General features: G+C 39.0%; 3 protein-coding genes across 4 annotated transcripts; 1 reads left to right on the forward strand and 2 right to left on the reverse strand.

Moving 5' to 3' along the window:
- Window positions 1-3,315: 3,315 nt before the first annotated feature.
- SCCRO3 (defective in cullin neddylation 1 domain containing SCCRO3) lies at window positions 3,316-6,592 on the reverse strand. The gene is made up of 3 exons (XM_065482688.1): window positions 6,312-6,592; window positions 5,632-5,832; window positions 3,316-4,467 (listed from the first exon to the last, which is right to left on the reverse strand). Exons 2-3 carry the CDS (start codon window positions 5,741-5,743, stop codon window positions 3,617-3,619), a joined length of 963 nt encoding a protein of 320 aa, XP_065338760.1. The 5' UTR covers window positions 5,744-5,832; window positions 6,312-6,592; the 3' UTR covers window positions 3,316-3,616.
- Window positions 6,593-6,811: 219 nt separating this feature from the next.
- On the forward strand, window positions 6,812-11,903 carry not (non-stop). Of its 2 annotated transcripts, none has more exons than XM_065482685.1 (10): window positions 6,812-6,976; window positions 7,037-7,198; window positions 8,087-8,216; window positions 8,278-8,493; window positions 8,546-8,718; window positions 8,782-9,035; window positions 9,756-9,996; window positions 10,049-10,215; window positions 10,271-10,420; window positions 10,700-11,903. In XM_065482685.1, the coding sequence occupies exons 1-10, from the start codon at window positions 6,827-6,829 to the stop codon at window positions 10,740-10,742; spliced, it is 1,686 nt and encodes a 561-aa protein (XP_065338757.1). In that variant the 5' UTR covers window positions 6,812-6,826; the 3' UTR covers window positions 10,743-11,903. The 2 variants fall into 2 exon arrangements, with proteins under 2 accessions (XP_065338757.1, XP_065338759.1); XM_065482687.1 differs by having other exon boundaries at window positions 6,845-6,976; window positions 7,053-7,198.
- Window positions 11,904-12,179: 276 nt separating this feature from the next.
- On the reverse strand, window positions 12,180-13,098 carry LOC135938770 (C-type lectin 37Da-like). Its single transcript, XM_065482689.1, has 5 exons — window positions 12,944-13,098; window positions 12,834-12,879; window positions 12,700-12,764; window positions 12,517-12,634; window positions 12,180-12,454 (listed from the first exon to the last, which is right to left on the reverse strand). The coding sequence occupies exons 1-5, from the start codon at window positions 13,025-13,027 to the stop codon at window positions 12,222-12,224; spliced, it is 546 nt and encodes a 181-aa protein (XP_065338761.1). The 5' UTR covers window positions 13,028-13,098; the 3' UTR covers window positions 12,180-12,221.
- Between the last annotated feature and the right edge of the window lie 398 nt (window positions 13,099-13,496).

Raw genomic sequence — 13,496 nt, forward strand, 5'->3', positions numbered from 1 at the left:
AGCACGCGTACACGCGTACAGCCGCACCCAATACCATTGCGGGATATAATTATTTTAATTGGGTTATTTTTTTTTCATTAATGTGTAAGCCTATTTGATATTAATCTGCAATTTTTCAACTATCTGTTTCGCTAATTAAAGTAGAGCTTTACAGACTCTATATAGCAATTAAGAACATTTTGCGTTTGTTGACAATAGCAAGAAGTAACAGTTCATTGAATTCATTGTTTGTTAAATTTAGCAACAATTTATCTTTACAATGTGCAATAATGAAATCAGGACCGATGAGGAACAGTTAAAAATATGTATGTATGTATTAGATTTTGCCAAATTTCTCGAATAAATAATGTTTTTTTCGCTTGATTTCTTTCCCCTTTGTCGCGATCTATCGGAATGAAGGTGTGCGAAATATGAGATAAATTTTCCATATGGCGAAATTATCGTGATTTCTAATAAGGAGACGAAGCTCGCAGCTTAATAAGCATTAAGTCGATTTTCTAAAAAAAAATTAAACGGCAAACCTGAGAAATTTTCAGCTTTATCCTAATTTTCAGAGAGTAATACAAGTATAAGAGGTAATAAGGTATTTCCTCAAATTTTCTGTAAAGCTTTGCTCTTACAAACAATAATTTCAAATGCAAGTTCATTAAATTTGTTGTTTCATGATGCAATACTGTGAACTTAAATTACTTTTTAATCAGTGTGGCTTCAAAGTGTTCGTGACAGTTGCTCCGCTTTCTTTGTTACATGAGAAAGAAACGTGCGCACGTAATGTCTGTATCGCGCAGCAATAATTATTGTGTCCAATTGCCTTTTCATTTTGATGGCATCCAAATAACAATAATTGTTTTCAATTACACTCAAGAGAGCAAGAAATTCTGCGCAAAGTTATTTCACGCAATTACCAAAATGAAATTTCTTTTAGGAGTGAACAAAGAAATTTTTGTGGTGTCCTTTCAATTATTGTTTCACACGCAACTGTTAAATTCACCTTTAGGACTTCATGCAAGGATAAACTGGAATATTTTGGAAAGCTCAGGAAGTGCATTTCGTTTAAAAATTTATAACACTTCGTCGTGACGAGTAGTCAAGATCAATCTTAAAATTGTGATCGAATTAGTTTTATCTCTACTTGTAAACAAATTGTGTTAAGGATGTACTGAACTAACTCATCAACTATTACAGTTATTATTTCTTGAGACTTGTCATATTAATTTAAATTTAACGGTTGTTATTGTCAATTAATGCCTCATTACGAACCAATAACCAAATTCAATAAGTATAGACAAAAATGAAGAGTTACTCCGAACTTACAAAAGTTACTCGTTTTTTTTATCGAATGTCGTGGCTTGAAAAGAGGTACGCAATTTTTTACGCTTTAGTGAATTAAATGCTCAGAACCTATTTTCGCTTTTGTAATACATTCAAAAAGTTATTTTTTTCACACACATGTTCATTAGTTTTCAAAACTAATTGTGAATGATTGAATTATTTTTAGCCTCCTTAGGCTGAAGATTAAATTCGCGCGGTGATCAAAACACAATCAACGCTATATAAACGCGTGTCCTGTCACACACATATTTTGATTTCTTTTTATTTTGCCTAATATTAAGTTTTTTAAATATCACATATTAAAAGAAAAAAATGTCTTCCATTTCAAGAATTAAATGTTTGTGTCATATTATTAAGAAAACCTGAACACCTTTCATAAAGCGCTCACCCCACCACACTCGAGGTCTCTTTGTGTATCGAGCGCGACCGTGTATTTCGCGCTGTAACTATACAGTTTGGAAGTCTGGAGTGAATAAGTTTCTCGTTCCATAGGTGGCGGTAACGGCAGCCGAAAGTCCTAAAATATACTGCTTTTTGGCAAAAATAAATTCGATACGGGAAATTAGGAGATAAAAAAGGATTTTAAAAACAAGAATTAATTGAGGTGTTTAAAACTGAATAAGTTTTTTTAAATTTTAACCACGGTGAAAATAAATAAGGGTGAACAAAAAGTGAAGATTGTCACACAACTACTTCCTACACTTTCAGCCCAGGTAATACTCTGCCTCCTGTGTACAAATAGGTGGTCTGATTCTCCTTGAGGCTTCTGCTGTCAATCTTGATTTATATCAAAGGGCACATGACCCGCACAGGCTACAATGCCACAAACTGCTATTAAGCTACTGTTTAAAGTAATAGATCAACGAACTCAATTGCCCAGGGGGATGCTGCGACTACCTTTTGCTTCTCTTAAAAACTTTATTTTCACAAAAATTAAAGGTTGATCCAAAATTTTATCACTTTGGGGAGTGATGCAAGTAAAAAATATTTTTGCTGCTGTGAAATATTGTATCATTTTATTTTAGATTGTTTTACATAGTTCACGATTCAATTTTACAATATAAAATTCTGCATTTTTTTCTTCAACATAAATTGTGCAACTAAAATAATTATTTGGCCAATTAATTGATCTGAAAATGAAAGAATCTCTATCATTGTCCGATAATTTGAAGGATAGCCTATTTAAGTCTAAAAATTTAAGTCATTACTCAAGATATTGGACTGGCCACTAAATTGTGGCACTGAATAGAAATCAATTTAAATACTATATTTTGAGAATAAATTACACGTGAGATACATATTTTCAATAGTTGTTTTCATCAGAATACCGTAATAATAAAATCGCATATCACATTAACTGTATCCACGTACACATTGTAAGAAACATAAATACAGGAAATCAACCCCTGTGTCTCATCGAGTGGGTCACCTCAAATTAGTTGAAACGCATCAGTCACGTACAAGACAACTTTTAAGGACCATCTTTATTAATTAGATGTGAGATAACTGATATCTTGCGCGGCATTCGCCCGAAAAATACGTCAAATCAAACCCTGAGAAAATATTGAAGCATCTTGTAACGAGCGTGGTCCTTTTCAGCTTCTTAATGGGCTTTATAATCGCGAGAAGATGCGACGTGCTAATTATCCAACGAAAGAAAGCGCGTTTTTTCCTACTCTCGTAAAAATATTTAACAGGGTTCACCCTTGGTGAGTGTTGGAAGGGAAGTTTCATCAATAATTGCTGATTTTAAGGAAGCATTTTAGACCGTGCAAATAGTTTCCTGCGGGTCGAATTAGGTAAGATAGCTGAATCACTTGGTCAACATTTTTTTTCTGAATCTAGCAAGTGAATTTTCGACCGAGTTATTTCGCTATCTGACCTAATTTGACCCTCAGGAAACTGGCACTGTCAAAAATGTAAAATGAGAAAGACTGCTGGGCTTCCAACGCACACTAAAGACGATAAAGTAATAAAAGAGAAGAACTTAAAACAATGCCATCACAATTATTTGAAAAAGTTGGAATTACATTAAATGACTTGGAGGGTTTCTTAGGACTTTGAAATGCATTCCCTGGACCATCTTCACTGTGAATCAAAACCAATACTTGAGCATTGTTACAACGAAACGACACGATCTGAACAACAGAACAGTGAGTCAAGTGTCTGTGTGTAGTATCAAAATAGGTTTCAATGAATTTTTGAGGAACATAACTGCCACCAGGCAGAATGCACTTCACCGTGAGAATGCCTGTGTGTGTTTTGTGTTTGTCAGTCGAGCACTTCAATCGCAAATGCCACTCTCTCGGGCCTTGGTGACGTTTTGATTCACCTGATCGTTCTCGAACTCCACAAAGTCATCAAACAAACTGGGCCACGCCTCAGCGTCGTCGTACGAGCTGAGGTCGTCACCGACCGTCTCCACAAAGTTGAGAAACATGTTCCACGTGTCGCGCGGGATGCCGCGCACGTGCGGGTGCTGCTCCAAGAACTGCAGCCAGCGGTGCATGATGTGCGGCTCGTTCTGCGAGAAGACGAGCCGCCACAGGCAGATGGCCATGTCGGCCGGCAGGATGCGCTGGTCCGGGTCCAAGCCAAACTTGAACGTGAAACGGTAGAGCTTTTTGAACAGCTCGCCGTCCTGCTGCACCTCGCGGCACAGGTCCGGCAGCCGGCTCTGCATGCCCTTGATTGACTCAACCTTGATGGTCTTGCAGCCGGTGACGAATTCTTGCCTAGTGAAGCAGCACATCTGCTCGGCCTCGAAGCGCCACGCCAGCACCAGCACGCAGAACTCGTCGGGCCGCACGCAAAGGTCATTGCACAGCCGCTCGATGCCGTCAGCCAGAATCGCGTCTTCCGCCCCGTCTTTGTACTGCTCAAATAAGGCGTTGATCTTGCTGTCCGACACGGAGCGTACCGGCAGCAGCGAGTTGTTGTTGGCCGACGCCGTGTCGCTCCGCTTGTCGCTTCCAGAACGCCCGCCCAGCGGGATGCGGCAGAAAGTCCGCGACGCGACGCCCTCACCCAGCAGCCCGCTCAGGCCCTTGTTGCCGTTGCTCTGCACCATCTCGCTCGAACGCTGCTGCTTCTCCGACACCTGCCGGTGCAGCATGCCTCCGTCCACATCACCATCTGCAAAAAAACACTCCGTTAATAATAACCAATGTGGTTGAAAAACAATAAGTCAAAGCTGGCAAACTCAAGGGTATTTTTGTGCCAAACATTTGGGCTTTTATCAATAGTTAAGAAGGTCAATTAAACCGTTGAAGGTATTTTAAAATTAATTAACGACTTCAATTTGGCAATTTCAATGAGAATATTATTATATTTTTGAGCCTTTTTAAGTATTAGCTACATTTTAATGCTTCTACGTGACAATGGAACAACTTCTTTCTTGTCACAAATACATTTTGAAAAAACATTTTTAAGGAGTGCAACACAACCAAAAAAATGTGTTTTGTGTTACATCGTTATATGATAATGCCTCTTCAGTGTGTTCGAGTTAATTCAGATTTTTTAATCATGTTAGATTTAAAAATTTCTCAGCCAGCCTTCTCCGGGAAAGCTGTTACGAAACTCAGATCAAACCAGACTGTGCGAAAAACAGGTCTGCATAAAACCGAATAATTTCCATGCCTATAGCCATATAATTGCACAAGAAACCTTTAGTAAGTTTTCCTATAGTTGATTTATTAATTTAAACCGTATACAAGAAAAAATATTCAGGATTGCTTAGGAATTAAGTTATGATCCCTATGTGCGTGCATAATAGGTTGCCTTAAATAAATTTTGGAGGTGGAAAAACGTTCACATAAACGCTTTTAATTTTAAATTAAAATCAACCACGTTTTAAAGTATGCAAAAATTACTCGCTAACTGAAATCACCCAAAAGTAACGATCAACTTTATAAGAATTATTATTGCCTTCCTTGATTATATCTCTCACAGGTAATAGCATCAAGGTGACAATTGTTCCAAATGAATGAAGGTAGTAAAAAATTGAACGCTGAAATATAAATCCTTTAAATAATTCTGACAAAATGTTCATCTATTTTCAACTCATAAAAACTTTTAAAATTCTGAAAATAACTATCACTGAACAAACCCCAGTAAAATTTTCACAGCCATCTGTATTTTTCTCGAGACTTTCCCTGTTCAAAGTTCAAACTTTTTAAGATAATCTCCCAAGGCACAAAATAAATATTAAGAGCTCGAATGGAAAGCCGCACGTGACTGTCTCTATAGGCTTAGATAAGCAATACCTGATTGCAAGCAAAAAAAACTTATATACTGTACCTTCTTGATCGCTGGCTTCCTGCAGCGGCTTGCAGGAAGCAGGATCGGTGGAAGATTCAGCTGCTGGAGGCGGAACCGGTGGCACTTTGAAGCATGAGAAACAGTTTCCCATTTGAGGGATGTGTAACTGCTACTAATTACGGCGGATAGACTAATTGAGCCTGGCATCTGAGCCTATGTACCCCGATCGCAGAGCTGCACCTGCAAACAAGACACACATTGCTGAGTCGAATTGCAAATAATAATATACATATATAAGGCGCTTGGCGAATTGCGCTGCTTGCTTTGGCCAAAAGACATTATTCCACCTTACGAATGCGGCTGGCGATAAAATTTTCTTCTCATCGATATGCAAGGCCTTGCTGCGAATGGACTAATTCAGCGCTTGACACACAATTTCACTGCATGCATGACTAATAAATTACACACCTTAAAATATTGTGGCCAGCCTAATCGATAGCGCTCTACTGCTGATTTTAATTTCACAAATTCACCAAAATGAGTTTTAAAATTGAGTTCTTAAATTATTTTCAAACAATACGAAACTTAAAATATTCTCATGTTTATGACAGCCTATTGAAGTGAGGGCAAAGTTGAAAAGTGGACCAATGTTTCTTTTCTCCATGCTTTCTTTTAATTTTGCAATGTATGCAATTAAGTGTGCAATTGTATCAACAAACCATAATGAGATCAGTGGAGATCCATCAATGTCGACCTAAAATTGAGGCGAGATTTCAGCTGAGCTACACCATCGAGGCGACTAGTCCCAAACTGCTGGTCTCGCAGGACGTCACGAACTCCGTCCGCGGTTGACCATCGTCGTCGAGCCCGGCCGAATCGACAGGGGTCCGAGGTACGCAGGAGCAATCGTCCTTTAAATTGACAGCAACTCCTAGCAACCCGTTTTCATCCAGCTCGTTCTCCGTCCGCTCGCAGTCGACCCCTTGACAACCTGGCAACGCTGCACCTGTGAGACAATCACGTAGAACTAGATGGCACGCCATGTTGGCGTCTGGTTTTTAATTCAAACTGCATTGACTCGCGGGTAAATTTTTAAATATAAATGGCCGCTGCCGCGTTCCCTGCTCCATTTAACCACGTTCATCCCACACGATCCACCCCCACTTCTGCAAATCTGCACCCCAGCAACTTGAGAGCTAGAGTTTGATTGGTGTTCCACCAGGTGGCTTTTTGAATGCAAACGAAGCCAAACGAACGGTCGGCCAGCGTGTTCGTCCAGCTTCGTTTCGCAGATTGTTCTTCACTGTTCACATTGCCCCATTCCCATTACCGGCGCGGCGTTGAACGAAACACGCAGCTGCGGATTGTTTATACCACACCATACGTGAGCTCAATTTCGCACACCGATTTCTCGGCCCTCAACGTGGAAATTTATGTTTATCAGAGTGTTGGTGTTGCAGCCAGGCAGCCACTTTTAGATTCTGAGATGGCAGACGATGGCTGTGTCCATCTCAAGGAGTACAAAAGTGTGAAAGGATTCAGGACGTATCGATTGATTCACGCGTATTTTGTTTCTTGCACATCAGCTGAGGCTCGCCGACGCAAGGCAAGTTCGCTCCCAGCATTACGCTTTCCCCCTTTTATTATTTTCCCAGAAGACAGGTTTATTAATGGCAACTGGGAACCCTGGGCAAGCTGAATTCCTCATGAGATGTCCTTGTCTTTGTTTTTATTTTGATTGAGTGGCGTCGTGCAAAATTAGCATTAAAATTAAGGAACGAAAGATGATGTGCTCCATATTTGGCAAAAGTCTATGTATGGTAAAGGGGGTTTGGAAAATTAAACACACCTCGCGACACTACTTGTTTTAATTTTTATCGCCACGTGTTGGTTTATTTTCCCGTTTAAATGTAAAATGGAATTCGCATAAACATAAGTATTTCAACGTATATTTTTGGTTTCACATCCTGGTAATGTGCTTGACGGTTAATAATGTCGTTTTGTCTGCAAAATTTGAATATTTTTTAGATCTGTATTATTTTCTAACAAATTCAAGGATATTAAATTTGGAAAAAAGAGAAATACTTCTTTATTATTTTAATGGGATAATATTTATACATGAGAGTTTTTACTGTAATCAGAAATATTTATTTTGTTAAAATACCATTTTTTATTTTCTTTGTGTTCAGGGCTTCAAATAAATTTAATTTTGGTTTCCATCGCGGAGGCAAGTTCTGTTCAAGCAGTTTTCTTCTGCTCTCCTCCTGTTGTAATTAGCAGAGCGCAGATTACACATCGGGCTTGCGAATTCGCAAGGCATGTGTATTGTGCGGTGCTTGAGAGCTTTGACCTTTTAAGAGCTTACTCCGCGCTAAGTTGCTTCTCCGATTTTATCTGATGCCGCAAATAATTGTTATCTGTCAGCACTTTCCAACAAATTTAATTTTAAAAATATTTTATTTTTGTGCGTTATTTTATTATAATTTATTTCCAGGCGGACTCTTGCATTTGCTCAATATGCAACAAACGCGGCCCGCGTTTGCACATCTGCCTGCACTGCATTTACTTTGGCTGCTACTCAGGCCACATCCAGGAGCACGCTCGCAGGAAGCAGCATCTGCTCGGTAAATCAGCCTCTTCGCTCGCACCGAACATTTTGACCTTGGTCCCTTACCCATTTCTTAGCTCTGGACATCAGCCACGGGAGGATCATGTGTTTCGCCTGCGAGGACTACGTTTATGACTCGGATTACGAAAACCAGGCGTGCGAAATTAAGGAGATTTCCAACCGGAACTTAGGTCTGCCTCACCAGTACAAATCCTGGGAACCGAGCCTGATCGAGCAGGAGCTGCTCCTGGAGCACCCTAGGCGGAAGAGGATTACTCACGACTCGACTATAGGTGAATTGTTTTTAAATGTTTTCAAACTGGTCTGACCAGACTGAATCTGCAGGACTGAGGGGGCTGATCAACCTGGGAAACACCTGTTTCATGAACTGCATCGTGCAAGCACTCACGCACACCCCTCTCCTTCGAGATTACTTCCTCTCCGACAGACACGTGTGCCAATTCTCTGACAGGCCTGACCACTGCCTCGTCTGCGAAGTCGCAAGGCTATTTCAGGAGGTTAAAAATTAATCGAATTCGCCCCGTGACTAGAAATTAATGCTCTTTGTTAAACCCTGCCAGTTTTATTCGGGAAGTCAGGAAGCGCTCACTCTGAATCGACTGCTTCACTTGATCTGGACTCATGCCAGGCACTTGGCTGGCTATGAGCAACAAGATGCTCATGAATTTTTTATCGCCACCTTGGACGTTTTGCACAGACACTGCACAGGAGCAAACGCCAACGGCGGCGACTCCAACTCGCACCAGTGCAACTGCATCATAGACCAGATTTTCACTGGCGGACTGCAATCTGATGTAGTGTGCACTTCATGCAGGTAAGTGTGAAAGAAAATTGCTTCCAAGAAGAGGCATCAAATTAAATATCCAAATTTATAATGAGGGAATTACATAAGAACACTGTAGTTTTTGCAATTTAACTCCTTAGGTAACCTTCAAAAATGATAATTTGCAAGATTCCATATCATAATGGACCATCTATATCACTAATTGTTCTGTGAAAAATCTCTTGAACCTTGAACTTGATGGTGAAGGATCTGAAAGATAATTAAAATGAGTTATTATTGCATCTGTATTGTGATTACTCATCCGCAAAGCTGGCTGACTTACTTAGGGTCACGGGGTCACATAATAAGCTGTCAGTTGCCTTGACTTTGGCAAAGCTGTGTAAACCACTCCAGCCGCTAGCCTAAAAGAAAAAAATACATATATCCGGGATGCCAAATTTGCTTATGACCTTTGGGCCGTAAACCGCTATCAAATTTCACTTCTAAAAATTTGTCGACTGCGCCGGCTGCTGGCAGGAAATTTTGAAAAACTCATGCAGCCAGGTTTCTTGGTAAAAATTGTATAATCCTTAGATTCAAGAGTGATTTACGGAGATAAAGAAATAAATTTTGCGAAGATCATCCTCAAAAATTGTTACGCGTATTAACCTAATTTGGATCTTACTATTGATGATACATATAAATATATTTAATTATTTTGTCCCGCAAACTTTTTATCCGCATTTTTAAAATTCCCTTTCTTATTTCCAGTGGTGTCTCCACCACCATTGATCCATTTTGGGACATATCTCTCGATTTGGGGACAACTCCTGCAACTGGAGACACTTCCAAGGTCCCGAAATCCCTGTTAGATTGTTTAGAGCGATTTACCAGGCCAGAACATCTGGGCTCGTCTGCCAAAATCAAATGCAGTTCCTGCCAGAGCTACCAGGAAAGCACAAAGCAGCTCACCATGAAGAAGCTGCCTGTTGTTGCTAGCTTCCATCTCAAGGTAAAATTACGAATCAAGTAGCGAAGACCTACTATAACGTCTTATCGTTTAGCGTTTCGAACACTCCTCAAGATTCCACAAGAAAATATCCTCATTCATTAGTTTCCCTGAACACTTGGACATGACACCGTTCATGTCGCACAGAAGAAACAACAACAATAACAACTCAGACTCGGCTGCCAGCTCTGGAGCTGACGAACCGTACATCAATGACAACAGGTAAAGGCTCTGCACTCATATAATATTTTCTTTGCTAAAATGTTGTGTTGTGTAGATACTCCTTATTTGCTGTGATAAATCACGTTGGTACACTGGAGGCTGGACACTACACTGCCTACATCAGACAGCATCGGGACAACTGGTTCAAGTGTGATGATCACATTATAACTAAGGCTAACATCAAAGACGTCTTGAATAGCGAAGGGTAAACTTCTAAGTTCAATAATTATTGCTAAAGAATTTGAAGTTTTAGTTATAGTTTTTTTATTAATAAATTTATGGAAAAGAGACTTGATTGGTAGCTAAATATTAAAGATTTTTTATAGTTGAAAATAAAAGCTTTTGATGGAGTGAGAATTTTTAGAACAGAAAAAGATAAAAACAGAGAGATTATATATGAAATTCAAAATAAACAATTCAACTGACGGTTTTTTTTCTCAGAATCAATAAAGTTTTGACTATATTAATTTTGGACTGGTTTCAGGTACCTGCTTTTTTACCACAAGCAGTTTCTGGAGTATGAGTAGAAGTGGAGCTTGATTGCTGGAAACGCGTCTCGGGAATTTCATTGATCTTCGTTAGCTAGCAGTTATAGGTGTAAATAACAAGTATTTACGCCAGCTTTCTTCATAAACCCCTGGCTGAGAGGAAGCGTGAGAGATTGGTTATGCTTATTGTTGATCCACACATTTCCAACCAATGTATTCCTAAAAACAATTAGTTGCATAGAACCGGGGTGTCAATCGCCTGTGGCCACCCCTTAGCGTAGCAGAAATCAAACAGTTTGTGTCCTTGACGGCGAAATGTGACCACCGAATTCCTTTCTAGTGAGATTGTTCAGTTTAAACACCGCCAAACGATTATCGCAGATGGTATTTTATACACCGCTTGACAAACTTCCGTTGTTTAGTTTCCTATTGGGGCCAGCTTCAAAAGAGTCAACATTTATTATCTGTCAACCCATTGTTTCATGTTGTCTGAGCAGTCGCTGCCAAATCCTTTGCTTATCAGTGCTCTTGGCGAAATATAGCTTGTAAGTATCCCTTGTTTACTTTTTAAAGAATGGAGAAATAATAACGTGGGTCCCGGTGCCGGTTGGGCTGATTAAAAAGAAATCAAGGTTTTGTATAAATATTTGATCCATTGCGTCAGGCAGACAACTCGTTCTATTTGCATAACAATTGTAATTGTTTAATGCTACTAGAACTAGACACTTATTTCCTTTCATTGCATTTACACAGATGTGTGCAATATACAATTTTTAAGACAGTGTTTGGTAGTTTACTTTTTCAATAGAGCTGGAAGATTTTTACCTCTTTTCGATTTGTGTCACATTAACCTGCTGTTCTGTGATAGAATTACTCTACATCTCTGAGATCAATCTCAAGAAATCATTATTTCTTACATTCTTAGTTGAAATGTGTGCTTTTCACCGATGTGCCGATATTTGGCAACCACACTGTTAGGTGTTGATTGTTTTTCATTAAATCTTTTCAATGTTGGAAAAGGTTCTAGATGAAGTGCATACATTACCAATTAACCAATTGGCAACTCTTGAACACAAAATTTAGCCGCTTTGCCCTCTTTCAGTTTTCGCATCGATTGTTTTTAACGAAAATAATCTTGTCTGACTTCAGAGTTTTACTGAGAATTTACGGGTGTCCGCTTAGGTTAGGAAGTTGCCAAAACTAAAATCCATTTCGTACCGTTTTTTAGCTATGGCTTGAAATTGTCAATTAAAAAAATATGTATTCCGATTTCATAATCCAATGGTGCTTCAAAGATTAAAATAAGTAGAAAAGAAATCCACTGTTTCTTGTGAATGCATTCTTTCATTTCAATTGATCATATTTTTAGAATTCCCATTTGTTCAATGAAACGAGGTATTGTACAGTGAAAATGGTTCACCTTTTCTCTAACACACGCTAATTTTCGTGAAAATGAATGTAAATAAAACATTGCGATTACATATAATTATGTTTAATTAACCCCAAAATACGTAATAATCATTCACACAACACAGCAGGGTAATTTGAATTCAGATCCTCGCACAACAAGTCCATCCAACCACCGGAGGGTTCGAGGAAAACCACACAGGCGTGCTCTGTGTCGTCTAACTGAGGATAATCGTTTGGGATCCAATTGAAATCGGTAATGTCCTCCCCGGTAGAGGCCCAAAACCATCTGCTGTCCATTGATTTCCTACTCCCGCTTGACCATATCGGTATTTGCGAGGTGCCTATAGAGAGATAATTTTAGATATGTGGTGCAGCTCGAATTAAATTGCGTTGAGCAACGAACCCGTGTGGTTACTGTTCTGGAACCACTCGTTTAAGTAGCGCTGCTCCTCTTGGGTTTCAAACGAAACCAGAGACATATTCATGGCGTGGCAATAGTCCGTCGCCGTATACCAAGTAAACTGCACAAAAATAAATGAAAGAATGCTCAACTGTTTGAACGTCACGTGAAATAATTGCACTTCACCTCTGAGCTGTCCAAGAAATAAACTTTGCCATTTACGATGATTTCGCCAGTGTAAGCTGGAGGGTCTATAAAAACGTTTTTTTTATTGTGAAAACGGAATGAACTTTGAAACGTGATATGAGATATATTATTACCTTCAACTCCAACAGGTGGGCTCCAAGTTGTCCTGCATCCTCCAGTCTGAAGCAGGAATTTTATTCGAGTAAAATAAAATGTTTCTGTTACAAACAGAAATCATAATTACCAGGCCAGCTTCTGCCCAAAACACCGCGTAGAAATTCAAGTAAAAGAGAAATAAAAACATTTCAGGAGCTCTACAAGGGGACATGTTTGCGAGACTACTGGAAAAATTTAGGGAAGTTGCTTAGATATAAATAGAACATCTAGCACTAACAGATTAAAAAAAGGTGCAGTATTATTGCGTAAAGCTTATCAAAGCCTTTGAATCACATGCTTTTTTGACAAAAGCATTGGGTGTGTTTTTTGAGATAATTTATGGATGAGTATATATACTTTAAGATATTTATATAACATTATTTTCAGATATTAAAAAGCGTACATGTTGTATTGTTATCTTTACTATCTGGAATTAATCGTTAATCCGGTTGATCCCATTAAAACCTTTTATGAAAGGCACCAGTAAACGTTTTACTGCCAGCATTATATGCTGGCGTATATGTGTGCAATTATTACTAAAGAAACTTTTGCATTAAATATCGTAAATATTGTACTGATATAGACAGATAATATGGTCTTCAATCGTATTTTGTGTATTAAAATTCAGTACTCTCTCATTG

The sequence above is a fragment of the Cloeon dipterum genome, chromosome 3 (assembly GCF_949628265.1).
Source record: "Cloeon dipterum chromosome 3, ieCloDipt1.1, whole genome shotgun sequence".
Classification (NCBI taxonomy): Eukaryota; Metazoa; Arthropoda; class Insecta; order Ephemeroptera; family Baetidae; genus Cloeon; species Cloeon dipterum.

Excerpts from the sequence above, each read along its gene's own strand:
- not (XM_065482685.1), top strand. The coding sequence starts at position 6,827 with ATGCAAACGAAGCCAAACGAACGGTCGGCCAGCGTGTTCGTCCAGCTT. Across the intron at positions 8,217-8,277 it reads CAGGAAGCAGCATCTGCTCG|CTCTGGACATCAGCCACGGG; the intron begins GTAAATCAGCCT and ends CCCATTTCTTAG. Across the intron at positions 10,216-10,270 it reads CCGTACATCAATGACAACAG|ATACTCCTTATTTGCTGTGA; the intron begins GTAAAGGCTCTG and ends TGTGTTGTGTAG.
- SCCRO3 (XM_065482688.1), bottom strand. The coding sequence starts at position 5,743 with ATGGGAAACTGTTTCTCATGCTTCAAAGTGCCACCGGTTCCGCCTCCA. Across the intron at positions 4,468-5,631 it reads GGAAGCCAGCGATCAAGAAG|ATGGTGATGTGGACGGAGGC; the intron begins GTACAGTATATA and ends GTTTTTTTGCAG.
- LOC135938770 (XM_065482689.1), bottom strand. The coding sequence starts at position 13,027 with ATGTCCCCTTGTAGAGCTCCTGAAATGTTTTTATTTCTCTTTTACTTG. Across the intron at positions 12,880-12,943 it reads TTTGGGCAGAAGCTGGCCTG|ACTGGAGGATGCAGGACAAC; the intron begins GTAATTATGATT and ends TTCCTGCTTCAG. Across the intron at positions 12,635-12,699 it reads ATTTCTTGGACAGCTCAGAG|TTTACTTGGTATACGGCGAC; the intron begins GTGAAGTGCAAT and ends ATTTTTGTGCAG.